This window comes from Lucilia sericata, unplaced genomic scaffold, assembly GCF_015586225.1.
Source record: "Lucilia sericata isolate MDLA Ls3-8-SP2 unplaced genomic scaffold, ASM1558622v1 Contig000540F_arrow, whole genome shotgun sequence".
NCBI lineage: Eukaryota > Metazoa > Arthropoda > Insecta > Diptera > Calliphoridae > Lucilia > Lucilia sericata.
Window position 1 is genome coordinate 21978 of NW_023994550.1, and position 18023 is coordinate 40000.

General features: G+C 32.3%; 1 protein-coding gene across 1 annotated transcript in view; it reads left to right on the forward strand.

The window, feature by feature from the left end:
• The window catches only part of LOC119605961 (protein doublesex-like), a gene marked incomplete at its 5' end in the record, with an annotated part of 49151 nt that overhangs the window by 20341 nt on the left and 10787 nt on the right, over positions 1 to 18023 (forward strand). Inside the window, one exon of the mRNA XM_037959314.1 lies at positions 9343 to 9781. Within this exon, the coding sequence (XP_037815242.1) occupies positions 9343 to 9701 (359 nt within the window). The remainder of the gene's footprint in view (positions 1 to 9342; positions 9782 to 18023) is intronic.

The following is an 18023-nucleotide window of genomic DNA, read 5'->3' on the forward strand; positions in this document are numbered from 1 at the left end:
TTAAATATTCATATCCATTTTTCTTGAAACGACTTTTTTGGATTATGCCAATCCTGTAGGGCGATATATTCTGACTCCTTATAGATAGAGTAGTAGGGGACTTAATGCAGTAACTCAGGATTGAAAAAATAATTTAATGTTCTGAAAATTTATAAAAGTAAACCGCAAAAAGTAAACGATAAAGTTTATTTAAAATAATTATATTAAATTTTATGAATTTTTTTGTTGGGGGCACATAAAATAAATTTTTAACATCGAATCGTGATACTGCCATAAATCTCTCAATTAATAAATGTATATTATAAAACAGAGCTAATATTTTAGTTTATTATGTTATTTTTTTATTTTTTTAAGATAAACTTGGAAAAAAATGGAAAAAAGTAGTGTAGGGAAAAATGTAGGGATAATAAAAAGTGGGAAAAAAGGGATTTTTTTCGATCGTAATTTAATATAATACACTAGAACTGAACTAGAACTGAATTAGAACTAGACTAGAACTGAACTAGAACGGAACAAGAACAGATCTAAAACAGAACTAGAGCAGAACTAGAACAGAACAGAACTAGAACAGAACTAGAACTAGAACAGAACTAGAACAGAACTAGAACAGAACTAGAACAGAACTAGAACAGAACTAGAACAGAACTAGAACAGAACTAGAACAGAACTAGAGCAGAACTAGAACTGAACTAAAACAGAACTAGAACAGAACTAGTACAGAACTAGTACAGAACTAGCACAAAACTAGAACAGAACTAGAACAGAACTTGAACAGAACTAGAACAGAACTAGAACAGAGCTAGAACAGAACTAGAACAGAACTAGAACAGAACTAGAGCAGAACTAGAACTGAACTGGAACAGAACTACACCATTTACACTTGTATTTCAGAATTTTCCAGTTCTATTTCAGAAATTTCCATTTATATTTCAGAATTTTTCAATTATGTTTCAAAAAATTCTAATTATATTTCAGAAATTTCCAATTATATATCAGAAAATTCCAATTATATTTCAGAATTGTTTTTAATATTTCAGAAATTTCTACTTATATTTCATAAATGTCCACTTATATTTCAGAAATTTCCATTTATATTTCAGAAATTTCTAATTATATTTCAGAAATTTCTAATTATATATCAGAAAATTCTAATTATATATCAGAAGTTTCCAATTGTATTTCAGAATTTTCAAATTGTATTTCAGAATTTTCGAATTGTATTTCAGAAGTTTCCAGTTGTATTTCAGAATTTTCAAATTGTATTTCAAAAAATTCCAATTGTATTTCAGAAATTATATTTTTATACAAAAATATTTATGTAACATTGTATGTAGTAATTTTAGGTCTATAAGACAACCTATAGTGTTTAAACTCAAATTCCGGAGTTGTTTAGCTAACTACGACTTATATTGAATTGAACACATGTATTTATAATATATTAACGATTCGTATTTTATTTTCGATATACAATTTATGTATAAATAAGTAATAAGCAGTAATCAAAAATTATAAAACAGAACAGAACTATGTATCCATATACATTTCAAAATTAAAATATATGTAGATTATTCGTCCTAAAATTACTACATACAATGTTACATAAATATTTGTATAAAAATATAATTTCTGAAATACAATTGGAATTTTTTGAAATACAATTTGAAAATTCTGAAATACAACTGGAAACTTCTGAAATACAATTTGAAAATTCTGAAATACAATTTGAAAATTCTGAAATACAATTGGAAACTTCTGATATATAATTAGAATTTTCTGATATATAATTAGAAATTTCTGAAATATAATTAGAAATTTCTGAAACATAATTGGAAATTTCTGAAATATAATTAGAAATTTCTGAAATATCAAAAACAATTCTGAAATACAATTAGAATTTTCTGATATATAATTAGAAATTTCTGATATATAATTGGAATTTTCTGATATATAATTAGAAATTTCTGAAATATAATTAGAAATTTCTGAAATATAAATGGAAATTTCTGAAATATAAGTGGACATTTATGAAATATAAGTAGAAATTTCTGAAATATTAAAAACAATTCTGAAATATAATTGGAATTTTCTGATATATAATTGGAAATTTCTGAAATATAATTAGAAATTTTTGAAACATAATTGAAAATTCTGAAATATAAATGGAAATTTCTGAAATAGAACTAGAAAATTCTGAAATACAACTGTAAATGGTGTAGAACAGAACTAGAACAGAACTGGAACAGAACTAGAACAGAACAGAACTGGAACAGAACTGGAACAGAACTAGAACAGAACTAGAACAGAACTAGAACAGAACTAGAACAAAACTAGAACAGAACTAGAACAGAACTAGAACAGAACTAGAACAGAACTAGAACTGAACTAGAACAGAACTAGAACTGAACTAGAACTGAACTAGAACTGAACTAGAACTGAACCAGAACTGAACTAGAACAGAACTAGAACAGAACTAGAACTGAACTAGAACTGAACTAGAACTGAACTAGAACTGAACTAAAACTGAACTAGAACTGAACTAGAACTGAACTAGAACTGAACTAGAACTGAACTAGAACTGAACTAGAACTGAACTAGAACTGAACTAGAACTGAACTAGAACTGAAATAGAACTGAACTAGAACTGAACTTGAACTGAACTAGAACTAGAACTGAACTAGAACAGAAGTAGAACTAAAGTAGAACTGAAATAGAACTGAACTAGAACTAAACTAGAACTGAACTAGAACTGAATTAGAACTGTACTAGAACTGAACTAGAACTGAACTAGGACTGAACATGAACTGAACTAGAACTAAACTAGAACTGAACTATAATTGAACTAGAAATGAACTAGAAGTGAACTAGAACTGAACTAGAACTAAACTAGAACTGAATTAGAACTGAACTAGAACTGGACTATAATTGAACTAGAACTAAACTAGAACTGAACTATAAATGAACTGGAACTGAAACTGAACTAGAACTGAACTGGAACTGAACTAGAATAAGAACTGAACTAGAACTGTACTAGAACTGAACTAGAACTGAACTAGAACTGAACTAGAACTGAACTAGAACTGAACTAGAACTGAACTAGAACTGAACTAGAACTAGAACTGAACTAGAACTGAACTAGAACTGAATTAGAACTAAACCAGAACTGAAACAGAACTGAACTAGAAGTATCGTTCTATAGTAGACCAATCAAATAGTTTACTCTAAACCGAGTAGTGCAACAAAGACCAGAAGTTTTATTACTAAATAAATTAATGCATAACTAATTTCAATTTAACGCTTTATTGTTATAGTATATTTAAATTATTTAACACCATAATGCGTTCAATGCAGACCCTTAAAAATTCCACATTAATTTTAAATTAAGTTTAAAAACAATTGTGTGTAGAATCATCTAAATGATTTAAGTTATGAACTTTGGTTTAAAAACTAAAATAACGTAAAATCAAGGTAAAAATAAATTAACTAATAGATTTAGCACCATATTTCACGTCGGCCGGCATACTTAAACCTTTAGTTTTTTTTTTTTGATTCCTATAATTTTTATTATAACTTCAAAAACTTGTATCACTGCAGGCTGTGTTTTTTCAACTATTCTCGATTTTTTTTTTCTTCTTTCAACTTTTACAACTTTCCACTTGAGTGCATTTCAGAATAATGACACATCATGCAATCTATTAAATATACAATTTGAAATCTTTTATGTTTCTTTTTCCTATTTCGTACAAGGAAATATTTTGTTCCTTTAGAAAAAGAATTGTATCTTAGAAAACGTTTTTATAGCATTAAAATCAACGGCAATAAAACTGGCAAATAGTTGAAGAAATCACATATACGGTTTTTTTTCTATTGGAGTTTTTATGATTTTACCAGAGTATGCGTCTAGGAAACACACCCAATCGGTTATAAAATAAAAAAAATTAGATAGAAAATTAAAAACAAAAAATTGTATATTTAAGTAAATTTTTATGACACCTTAAATAGTATGGTCAGCAAGATTTTCCATGTCTGTGCATATATGTATATGTACATTATCCTTTTATGTCTGTCTGGCTTTTTTAATCAGTAATGGTGATTAAGGTGAGAAATTAGGAATTTCATTTCAAGAAAACTGGTTTAAAGGGACGATTTTTATCCATAAAAAAACTCTTGAGAAACTTTACAACTTTATATAATTTTATGCAAATGTTATTAAATTACTCTTGGTTTTTTTATTAAATACGTTTTTGGAAAAGTTCTACTTTATGAGCTATGTATGTATGTAGATCCTCTAATGGACCAACCTTAAGGCAGAATAATCAGTATTGTTCTTGGTGGCTTACGAATTATACTAATTAGATACATATTGGAAGATAGCCCAATAACTATATGGACTAATAAAAAATTTGAGAGATTTAGAATGAATTTCGAAACAAGGAACTGTTTTGAATCGAACTCTATAGTTAACTACTTTTTCTAATTACGTTATTATAATTCCCAAACTGTTAAATTCATATTTTAAATAAACAGTTTTGTACCAACTCGAAACCAAGAACTCCATAATTTTTCTTGTATTACTCTTGTATTTGTTTCCGAGATTCGCCTGAACTGAACTAAAACTGAACAAAAACTGAATTAGAACTGAACTGAACTAGAACTGAACTGAACTGAACTGAACTGAACTAGAACAGAACTAGAACAGAACTAGAACAGAAGTAGAATTGAACTAGAACTGAACTAGAACTGAACTAGAACTGAACTAGAACTGAACTAGAACTGAACTAGAACTGAACTAGAACTGAACTAGAACTGAACTAGAACTGAACTAGAACTAGAACTGAGCTAGAACTGAACTAGAACTGAACGAGAACTGAACTAGAACTGAACTAGAACTGAACTAGAACTGAACTAGAACTGAACTAGAACTGAACGAGAACTGAACTAGAACTGAACTAGAACTGAACTAGAACTGAACTAGAACTGAACTAGAACTGAACTAGAACTGAACTAGAACTGAACTAGAACTGAACTAGAACTGAACTAGAACTGAACTAGAACTGAACTAGAACTGAACTAGAACTGAACTTGAACTGAACTAAAACTGAACTAGAACTGAAGTAGAACTAAACTAGAGCTGAACTAGAGCTGAACTAGAACTGAACTAGAACAGAACTAGAACAGACCTAGGAACAGAACTAGAACAGAACTAGAACAGAACTAGAACAGAACTAGAACAGAACTAGAACAGACCTAGAACAGAACTAGAACAGAACTAGAACAGAACTAGAACACAGAACAGAACACGAACAGAACAGAACTAGAACTAGAACAGAACTAGAACAGAACAGAACAGAACTAGAACAGAACAGAACTAGAACAGAACTAGAAACAGAACTAGAACAGAACTAGAACAGAACTAGAACAGAACTAGAAGCAGAACTAGAACTAGAACAGAAACTAGAACAGAACTAGAACAGAACTAGAACAGAACTAGAACAGAACTAGAACAGAACTAGAACAGAACTAGAACAGAACTAGAACAGAACTAGAACAGAACTAGAACAGAACTAGAACAGAACTAGAACAGAACTTAGAACCGAACTAGAACATTGACACTTAGAACAGACACTAGAACAGAACTAGAACAGAACTAGAACTAGAACAGAACTAGAACAGAACTAGAACAGAACTAGAACAGAACTAGAACAGAACTAGAACTAGAACAGAACTAGAACAGAACAGAACTAGAACAGAACTAGAACAGAACTAGAACAGAACTAGAACAGAACTAGAACAGAACTAGAACAGAACTAGAACAGAACTAGAACAGAACTAGAACAGAACTAGAACAGAACTAGAACAGAACTAGAACAGAACTAGAACAGAACTAGAACAGAACTAGAACAGAACTAGAACAGAACTAGAACAGAACTAGAACAGAACTAGAACAGAACAGAACTAGAACAGAACTAGAACAGAACAGAACAGAACTAGAACAGAACTAGAACAGAACTAGAACAGAACTAGAACAGAACTAGAACAGAACTAGAACAGAACTAGAACAGAACTAGAACAGAACTAGAACAGAACTAGAACAGAACTAGAACAGAACTAGAACAGAACTAGACTAGAACAGAACTAGAACAGAACTAGAACAGAACTAGAACAGAACTAGAACAGAACTAGAACAGAACTAGAACAGAACTAGAACAGAACTAGAACAGAACTAGAACAGAACTAGAACAGAACTAGAACAGAACTAGAACAGAACTAGAACAGAACTAGAACAGAACTAGAACAGAACTAGAACAGAACTAGAACAGAACTAGAACAGAACTAGAACAGAACTGGAACTGAACTAGAACTGTACTAGAACTTAACTAGAACTGAACTAGAACTGAACCAGAACTGAACTAGAACTAAACTAGAACTGATCTAGAACTGAACTAGAACTGAACTAGAACTGAACTAGAACTGAACTAGAACTGAAATAGAAACAAATTTAGATCAAAAAAGTATGTCGACCCTATTGCCTGATAACGAATCGATTCCAGAGCCGGACAATTACACAGAAGATGAGTAATTGTTTCCTCCTCTTCCTCATTTTGACAGCTCCTACAAAAGTCATTATATGGAAGACCAATGCGTGTTGCATGGTTTCCGAACTTGAAATGACCCGTAAGAACTGATAACAAAGTGCTCAGAGTAATTCAGCTTAGCCCTAAAATATAGGATGTTTTATGAGGATCCATATAAGGCCATAGCATCTTAGCAATCGAGCAAGTATGTTCTTAAGACCACCGGTCTTGAGCTGAACTAAAACAAAAGTTGTGTATTTGTTTCTTAATAGCCGCTAGGGGGACGCCGCAGTACTGGTCTATATCCAGTGTGGCCATACTCATGCCCGCTTTTGCCAAGATGTCAGCAATAGAATTGTCAATTATATCCCCGTGTCCTTTGACCCAAAAGAGGGTAATTCTTAAATGTCTCGCCATCTCGTTGACGAGACGCCCGGCATTCTTGGACAAGTTTAGATGCAGAATATACACCTATCAGGGATTTTATAGCGGCTTGGCTGTCAGTATAGATTCTGATATCCCTGCTGAATAACCGATAGTACCTAAGCCAATTAGATGCCCTTCATCATTGAGTCGGAAAGAGATTTTCGTTCCAAATTCTTCAATGAAGATGCCACCGCCGACACCTTTAGTTGTTTTAGAACTATCTGTATACACATTTAGTCCATCAATACCAAAATGTGAAGGTACATTATAATCAGAGATTATACTATCTCGTAATACACGGTTCCGGAATACAGTAGTCAGAAGCATGTTGTAGATTTGGGAGAAGATCTACAATCTTTGCATGACCAGTTGAATGCTTAAGTATTTAAAAAAAAATTACAAAACACCAAAAGCCTAATTTAAGTTGAATGCTTAAGTATTTCAAAAATTTACAAAACACCAAAAGCCTAATTTATGATTTAAAATATTTTTGTACCATTTTACTTAATTAAAATTTTAAATTTGCTAACACAAAATTTCCCTTTGATACCATTTTAAATTATAAAATTTCTAAAATCCCAATTTTATTTTAAAAATTTTAACATTTAAACAAAGAAGAAGTAAGAGTGTTATATTCGGCTATGCCGAATCTTATATACCCACCATCAAACCTCGTTTGACTCGAATGAAACTTACTTACGTCGAATTTCATCTATATACTCGTATATTTAGGCCAGTTATAAGCGTTAAAGTAATTTTCTAGTCATTTTCTGAAGGGGACCTTATATGGGGGGTAGGGTCAATTATGGACCGATCCTGATAAAATTTTGCATAGTGATTTTGGATCATAAGAAACTTACTTATATCGAATTTTATCGCTATATTCGTATTTTTAAACAAGTTATGGCTGTTAAAGCTGCTTTTCGAGGGGCCACTTGTATGGGGGCTATCCGAAAACGTGGACCGATATTGCCCATTTCCAATACCAAACAAACCTTACCTATAAGAAATATTTATGTGAAATTTCAACCCTCTAGCTCTTTCCATTCGGACTCTATCGTGCTTTCAACAGACAGGCGGACAGACGGACAGACATGGCTAGATCATCTTAGAATTTAATGAGGACCCAGAATATATATACTTTTGTGGGTCTATGACCAATATTTCGATGTGTTACAAACGGAATGACAAAATCAATATACCCCACATCTTTTTTGATGGTGGGTATAAAAAACTTTTTACGACTTGCAGCAAAATTGCCAAATCTATGCATCATGTGCTAATATTAGCAAGAACAATGGACTTCAGTTTTAAGCAAAATGTCTGTATTTAGTCGAAAGTCATAAAATATCGGTAGTTTACACTTAAAGCAAAACGTAAGAGAAAAACAAAACAAAACCTCTATTATTAAAATTATATTTTCTTTACGTTTTTTTGTTCCTTTGTGGCAAATTACGTGTTCTAGAGCATTTTATATACGGAATATTATAGTTGGAGCAGGTAATTTTTGTTTAGCAAAATCCACACAACTAACTAACGATTTTGGTTTAACATTTGAAATCCTTTCGGTAATAAAATTAAGAAATAAGCCAAAAATATATACAACAAATACCTAAAAAAACAAACGAAAAAATAACAATAAAAACTTGTTAAAATGGAAAAAGTCATAAAACAAAGTTTATTTTTACTACCGTTTGGAGTTCTACTTTATTTTTGCTTCATTATGTTCGTAGAAAAAAAAAACAATGGAAAAAATATACGAAAAATACCAACAATTGTTAATTTTTTAACGAGAAAATCTGTTGTGGACATTTTTTGATTTTTTTTATATGTATTTTATTGTATATATAAATAGCTATTAAGTCTGGCCAAATCCGATTAACACTTGATGACAAAAAGTATTAAAAAAATGTTGGTTTTATATAAAAATGTATAGGATTCAGCGCGACAAATATTTAGTTTTTAATTATACAAAGGAATTATTACATACAACTATATTTGTTGGTAGTGTTAATAAATTGTGTTGAAATGAAAAGAAATAACTGAAATAGTTTTATTTCAATTCCCAAATGATACAACTTTCAATACGACAATAGCTGTTGATTGAAATTTAAGAGAACATTCGTTACATTTACAGTAATTTTAGATTATTTCCCAAGATTAAAAAGTGTTTTCAGTTTTTTAAAACAATTTAAAATAATTTGTTGTATTCTTAAGAATTTTATTTTAAAAAGTTTTTTTTTTAGCAAAACATTTCTTGTAACAAATCAAACTAATATATATTTTCTTTATTTTTACAAAATCAAAAAACCCTTCTACATCCCCACTCATCCCAACAATACAGCTACCGAACAATTAAATCAACTAACACAAACCTACTATAATTATCAACGTTATGGCACCCTACCGCCAGCATATTGGGCTTATCCATCCATACAATTGGGTCGAACCATTTGGACTGAATTACCAACTCCCCATTTTGCTGCCATTATACCACCACATTCAGCACCAACACCCGAAGAACCTCTAACCCTAAGTCGAGCATCAACGAGTCCGTCCAAAATCAGTCGATCGGGTAGTAGTAGTATATGTGGTGAATCGATAACGGCTACCTCAACACCAACGCCAACAACAACAACCACACCAGCCGCTGGAGTTATAGCCGCAGCAGCAGCAGCGGCAGCTGCCGCCGCAGCTACGTAGCAATATCAACAGGGCAGTGATGTAAATAATACAACAGCAGCTGCTGTAGCAGCGGCGGCAGCTACAGCCGTTTTACATGTGTAAGTATTTGTAAAAAAAAAATACACTTTTTTAATCTTGATCATTTTATTTTATTAGTTTTTTCCTTATATTTACATAATTATTAAAATGTAAGTAGCCAGCTAGCACCTTTATAAATTAATTTGTTAATTATGTCTGGCGTTACCGGTATTTTTATAATTTATATTTTATTTATAATTATGTGAAATTTATACAAAACTATTTTTATTCAATTTGTCTTCATTGTTCATTTGAATTCTGTGGGGCTGGATGTTTGTATTAGCAGCTACGTCTCATTAGGTATTCAACACCAGTTGAAACAGTTGTGAAAAAGTATGATATCGTACATTTTCGTGCACAATTTAACATTGAGTGCGTAATGGCAGTAGCGTGTTGTTTATATTCTTTAAAGAGGATTTACTGCCGTCAAGTCCACTTTAAGTGAAAAACCTTACCCTTCCCCATTTTTGGAATAAACACCAGATTCATAATTGTATTAGTTTCCAAATTCCAAACTTAAACGTCCTTAATTACTTTTATTTAATTTTAAACTGAAAGCTAGAACTGAACTAGAACTGAACTAGAACTGAACTGAACTGAACTAGAACTGAACGACTGAACTGAAACTGAACTAGAACTGAACTAGAACTGAACTAGAACTGAACTAGAACTGAACTAGAACTGAACTAGAACTGAACTAGAACTGACTAGAACTGAACTAGAACTGAACTAGAACTGAACTAACTAGAACTGACGAACTAGAACTGAACTAGAACTGAACTAGAACTGAACTAGAACTGAACTAGAAACTGAACTAGAACTGAACTAGAACTGAACTAGAACTGAACTAGAACTGAACTAGAACTGAACTAGAACTGAACTAGAACTGAACTAGAACTGAACTAGAACTGAAACTAGAACTGAACTAGAACTGAACTAGAAACTGAACTAGAACTGAACTAGAACTGAACTAGAACTGAACTAGAACTGAACTAGAACTGAACTAGAACTGAACTAGAAACTGAACTAGAACTGAACTAGAACTGAACTAGAACTGAACTAGAACTGAACTAGAACTGAACTAGAACTGAAACTAGAACTGAACTAGAACTGAACTAGAACTGAACTAGAACTGAACTAGAACTGAACTAGAACTGAACTAGAACTGAACTAGAACTGAACTAGAACTGAACTAGAACTGAACTAGAACTGAACTAGAACTGAACTAGAACTGAACTAGAACTGAACTAGAACTGAACTAGAACTGAACTAGAACTGAACTAGAACTGAACTAGAACTGAACTAGAACTGAACTAGAACTGAACTAGAACTGAACTAGAACTGAACTAGAACTGAACTAGAACTGAACTAGAACTGAACTAGAACTGAACTAGAACTGAACTAGAACTGAACTAGAACTGAACTAGAACTGAACTAGATAGAACTGAACTAGAACTGAACTAGAACTGAACTAGAACTGAACTAGAACTGAACTAGAACTGAACTAGAACTGAAACTAGAACTGAACTAGAACTGAACTAGAACTGAACTAAGAACTGAACTAGTACTGAACTAGAACTGAACTAGAACTGAACTAGAACTGAACTAGAACTGAACTAGAACTGAACTGAACTGAACTAGAACTGAACTAGAGAACTGAACTGAACTGAACTAGAAACTGAACTAGAACTGAACTAGAACTGAACTAGAACTGAACTAGAACTGAGCCTAGAACTGAACTAGAACTGAACTAGAACTGAACTAAACGAACTAGAACTGAACTAGAACTGAACTAGAACTGAACTAGAACTGAACTAGAACTGAACTAGAACTGAACTAGAACTGAACTAGAACTGAACTAGAACTGAACTAGAACTGACTAGAACTGAACTAGAACTGAAACTAGAACTGAACTAGAACTGAACTAGAACTGAACTAGAACTGAACTAGAACTGAACTAGAACTGAACTAGAACTGAACTAGAACTGAACTAGAACTGAACTAGAACTGAACTAGAACTGAACTAGAACTGAACTAGAACTAGAACTGAACTAGAACTGAACTAGAACTGAACTAACGAACTGAACTAGAACTGAACTAGAACTGAACTAGAACTGAACTAGAACTGAACTAGAACTGAACTAGAACTGAACTAGAACTGAACTAGAACTGAACTAGAACTGAACTAGAACTGAACTAGAACTGAACTAGAACTGAACTAGAACTGAACTAGAACTGAACTAGAACTGAACTAGAACTGAACTAGAACGAACTAGAACTGAACTAGAACTGAACTAGAACTGAACTAGAACTGAACTAGAACTGAACTAGAACTGAACTAGAACTGAAACTAGAACTGAACTAGAACTGAACTAGAACTGAACTAGAACTGAACTAGAACTGAACTAGAACTGAACTAGAACTGAACTAGAACTGAACTAGAACTGAACTAGAACTGAACTAGAACTGAACTAGAACTGAACTAGAACTGAACTAGAACTGAACTAGAACTGAACTAGAACTGAACTAGAACTGAACTAGAACTGAACTAGAACTGAACTAGAACTGAACTAGAACTGAACTAGAACTGAACTAGAACTGAACTAGAACTGAACTAGAACTGAACTAGAACTGAACTAGAACTGAACTAGAACTGAACTAGAACTGAACTAGAACTGAACTAGAACTGAACTAGAACTGAACTAGAACTGAACTAGAACTGAACTAGAACTGAACTAGAACTGAACTAGAACTGAACTAGAACTGAACTAGAACTGAACTAGAACTGAACTAGAACTGAACTAGAACTGAACTAGAACTGAACTAGAACTGAACTAGAACTGAACTAGAACTGAACTAGAACTGAACTAGAACTGAACTAGAACTGAACTAGAACTGAACTAGAACTGAACTAGAACTGAACTCGAACTGAACTAGAACTGAACTAGAACTAGAACTGAACTATAACTGAACTAGAACTAGACTAGAACCGAACTAGAACTGGAAAAGCAATTAATTTGAGCTCCGAATCATTACCTGCGATGAAAAATCGATCAATTACGATTACCCGAATCGTAAAAGATCGCATTTGAAAGCCTTGCCAACGAGCCAAAAAGACACCAAATCTAAAATCTGCCCAGACTATCACAGAGAACCTGTACTGAATATAATTGATTTATGTTCTTAGTGAATATCTTTTATCTTTCGCGATAAAAAATAATTGACTGCAAGAGAAGAGAATTGGCTCAAGAGAGAATAAAGAGTACATAGTATGTATATAATCATATTTGGTGTAGGATGTTCTATGATCGACCATTACCAAATATAATTTCTCAGGTATTGTTTTGAATACATATAAAAACCTACATAGTTGTAGTTTGGTTTGTATTTAGTTCTTGCAACATATAATGTAGTTTTCTTGTTAAATTTTATATTTAAATAGCTTACAATTTTTTAATTTCGTTTTTGTTTTTATATCTTCACATTTATTTATTTAAACCATAAAATTTATATTTGATTTCAAACTTGTTTTAATCACCTGTCCGACTGTATTGTATGTTGGTTGGTTGGTTGTTCTTCTTTTAAGTATTTCATGGATGGTACTTTTAGGTCTTCTGTTCGTTCTTTTTTTTCACTTCATCCTTTAACATTTTAAGTGCTTTTCTTATGTTTTTGTTGCTGTTCATGCGTCTTACAAGCTTAAGTTTTATTTTCATTTGTAATTTTATTTTTATTAGTCCAACTCAAACTCATTTCATTTCATTTACAATATTTGGCAGACGCACATTATATAGAAAGAAAACTTAGTGAACATTTGTTGTTAGTATTGCTTTTGGTGGTGGTTCCTCAGGTGCATTGAATTTCAGTTTATGGCCCCAAAATGAATTTAATCGTTATGACCAACTATTATAATGGCTAAGAAACCAGCCCACATGCTTAAGATCCATAAATCCCTCAGAGAAGAGATAAGAAAAAGAATAAAATATTTATAGTTTGTTGCAAGTATTTGTGTGCTGCAACGCATCTAGCCAATTGTTATAATTTTATATTGCAGTTTCAATTGCAATTAAATTTTTTTGAAAAAAAAAAAAAAAAACGCACTAAATTGCGTTTGTTTGTTTAAAACTTTGCAAGAGTTGTATAATTGTAAAAAACTAACTATAAGATACTAAAGTCGTTAAAAATCTAAACAAGCTGAACTTTTATTGCTATTTTTTTTAGAGATGCACAACATTTTAATGTAAAAAGTTGTAAAATTTAATAAAAAAAATTAATATTTTTAATTAGACTCACTAACAAGCACTGAAATTTCATAAATAGTTCTAAATAGACTGTAAAAGTGTGATTATAATATATTAAGCACAAATTAAAACTGTAAATTATCAACCGTATGTTGAGTCGAAAATTAACTAAACTTTAAATCTAACAACTTGCTTCATAACGTTAGAATAAAAAAAAAGAATTCGAGACTAAATACCACTGGGAACCTAACAAAGCCGAGCGTTTGACATCATAGATTTCGCTCCAAAAATTAAGCCTATTTGGACACCCTGTTTTAAAAAGTATTTCACGATCTAGACTCAAAGAAAGTTGAACTAGAACTGAACTAGAACTGAACTAGAACTGAACTAGAACTGAACTAGAACTGAACTAGAACTGAACTAGAACTGAACTAGAACTGAACTAGAACTGAACTAGAACTGAACTAGAACTGAACTAGAACTGAACTAGAACTGAACTAGAACTGAACTAGAACTGAACTAGAACTGAACTAGAACTGAACTAGAACTGAACTAGAACTGAACTAGAACTAACCTAGAACTGAACAGAACTGAACTAGAACTGAAGTAGAACTGAACTAGAACTGAACTAGAACTGAACTAGAACTGAACTAGAACTGAACTAGAACTGAACTAGAACTGAACTAGAACTGAACTAGAACGGAACTAGAACTGAACTAGAAGCTGAACTGCAACTGAACTAGAACTGAACTAGAACTGAACTAGAACTGAATCTAGAACTGAAACTAGAACTGAACTAGAACTGAACTAGAACTGACGAGAAATGAACCAGAACGTAACTAGAACTGTGAACTATGAACTGAACAAGAACTGAACTAGAACTGAACTAGAACTGAAACTAGAACTAGAACTGAACAAGAACTGAACTAGAACTGAACTAGAACTGAACTAGAACTGAACTAGAACTGAAACTAAGAATGAAACTAGAACTGAACTAGAACTGAACTAGAACTGAAACTAGAACTGAACTGAACTAACTAGAACTGAACTAGAACTGAACTAGAACTGAACTAGAACTGAACTAGAATCTTGAACTAGAACTGAACTAGAACTGAACTAGAACTGAACTAGAACTGAACTAGAACTGAACTAGAACTGAACTAGAAACTGAACTAGAACCTGAACTAGAACTGAACTAGAACTGAACTAGAAACTGAACTAGAACTGAACTAGAACTGAACTAGAACTGAACTAGAACTGAACTAGACTGAACTAGAACTGAACTAGAACTGAACTAGAACTGAACTAGAACTGAACTAGAACTGAACTAAACTGAACTAGAACTGAACTAGAACTGAACTAGAACTGAACTAGAACCTGAAACTAGAACTGAACTAGAACGAACTAGAACTAACTAGAACTGAACTAGAACTGACTAGAACTGAACTAGAACTGAACTAGAACTGAACAGAACTGAACTAGAACTGAACTAGAACTGAACTAGAAACTGAACTAGAACTGAACTAGAACTGAACTAGAACTGAACTAGAACTGAACTAGAACTGAACTAGAACTGAACTAGAACTGAACTAGAACTGAACTAGAACTGAACTAGAACTGAACTAGAACTGAACTAGAACTGAACTAGAACTGAACTAGAACTGAACTAAACTGAACTAGAACTGAACTAGAACTGAACTAGAACTGAACTAGAACTGAACTAGAACTGAACTAGAACTGAACTAGAACTGAACTAGAACTGAACTAGAACTGAACTAGAACTGAACTAGAACTGAACTAGAACTGAACTAGAACTGAACTAGAACTGAACTAGAACTGAACTAGAACTGAACTAGAACTGAACTAGAACTGAACTAGAACTGAACTAGAACTGAACTAGAACTGAACTAGAACTGAACTAGAACTGAACTAGAAACTGAACTAGAACTGAACTAGAACTGAACTAGAACTGAACTAGAACTGAACTAGAACTGAACTAGAACTGAACTAGAACTGAACTAGAACTGAACTAGAACTGAACTAGAACTGAACTAGAACTGAACTAGAACTGAACTAGAACTGAACTAGAACTGAACTAGAACTGAACTAGAACTGAACTAGAACTGAACTAGAACTGAACTAGAACTGAACTAGAACTGAACTAGAACTGAACTAGAACTGAACTAGAACTGAACTAGAACTGAACTAGAACTGAACTAGAACTGAACTAACTGACTAGAACTGAACTAGAACTGAACTAGAACTGAACTAGAACTGAACTAGAACTGAACTAGAACTGAACTAGAACTGAACTAGATGAACTGAACTGAAACTAGACTGAACTAGAACTGAACTAGAACTGAACTAGAACTGAACTAGAACTGAACTAGAACTGAACTAGAACTGAACTAGAACTGAACTAGAACTGAACTAGAACTGAACTAGAAAGAACTAGAACTGAACTAAACTGAACTAGAACTGAACTAGAACTGAACTAGAACTGAACTAGAACTGAACTATAGAACTGAAAAGAACTGAACTAGAACTGAACTAGAACTGAACTAGAACTGAACTAAAACTGAACTAAACCTGCCTTATGCAAAATCGATTTTGAAATGGAAGGATCGCCCAAGCCAAAAAGTTTAAAGACCAAGAATTTATTAATTTCAAACTCAACTCAGCTTAATGAATCATTAAAAGCGACTCAATCAACAGGATTCCTCCAAAAGCAGGAAATTGTAAATAAACTAGTTCACTGACTTGCCCATAAATAGTGAATGGGTTCCTCCATAGGCTAAATAATAGACTACTCAATGTACTGCTCAATAAATTAGTCAACATACTATTTCATTGAGTACTATATAGAATACACAAAGGACTGTTCAATAAACCTATCCATAGGTTAGTGACAAGTCATGTCAATATACCAATTAAACAATTTGACCATACAACAGTCCATAGACGTTTTCATAGACTATTCAATAGACTGGTCCATCGGCTAGTCTATATTCTATGACTTGTTTCCAATAAAAAAACCGTCCATGTTATATAAGTTCGTAATGATTTTCTTTAAACAACATTTGCAGAAGTCTAACTCTAACTACCAGAAAATGAATAAACTCATACTCACTCTAATCACTCATTCGATTCCTAAAATTTTAATTATTTACGTTAATAAAAACTTTTTATATGATTTTTATCGGTTTGTCTGTCCTTGCTTTTTTTCACCATCATAAACTAAATACTCTTCATTATAAAAACATCTTGAATTTTTAACGCATCTTTGTGTTTATTACTTAAAAAAAAATACATAATAATCTTAACTCGCATTATAATCATATTCGAATGAGCATTATCTTTAATATTTCATCATTTTTGAATACAAATAAACAACAACAAGGAAATTATATGATCATTAATATCACATACAATTTAAAAGAAGTTTTATGGATTAGTTAATGCTAATACTACTCTACTCTCTTACAGAGTTCTCGTATCAATGTTGTGAAACAAACATCTATCAAGAGGGTAAAGTTTGTTGAATTGCGCTACTTCACCAAAAAAAAGAAACAAAAGTTTTATTATTCACCTAAGAAACATGATGATATTTACCATCATCAGTAATATAATGATGGTTAAAAGCTAAAAAAAGAAAAATGCAAAAACTTAAGGGGGTTTAGAAAGTAACCCATTAAGGGGTGGCAGATGTTAATATCCAAAATTCAAAATTTAAGAGGCGTTTAGGAAGTAACCCATTAAGTGTTGGTAGAGGTTAATATTGATCTATATCAACTAAGAGAAATTCTGACTCTTCTCCGTAAGAACATTCAAAGCTCGGTCACGTAGCTCTGCGATAACAACTGCCATTGATCATGGTCCTTCGACATATTTATAGTTTTCAGTCTTGGAAGACTGTTTGCTTGAGAACGATTAGGATCTCAACCGGTCTGGTCAAATAATTCCCTGATCACATTAACCCTATCAAGTGTCGAGATGTCCTCAATCAGCTCAAACGATTTTT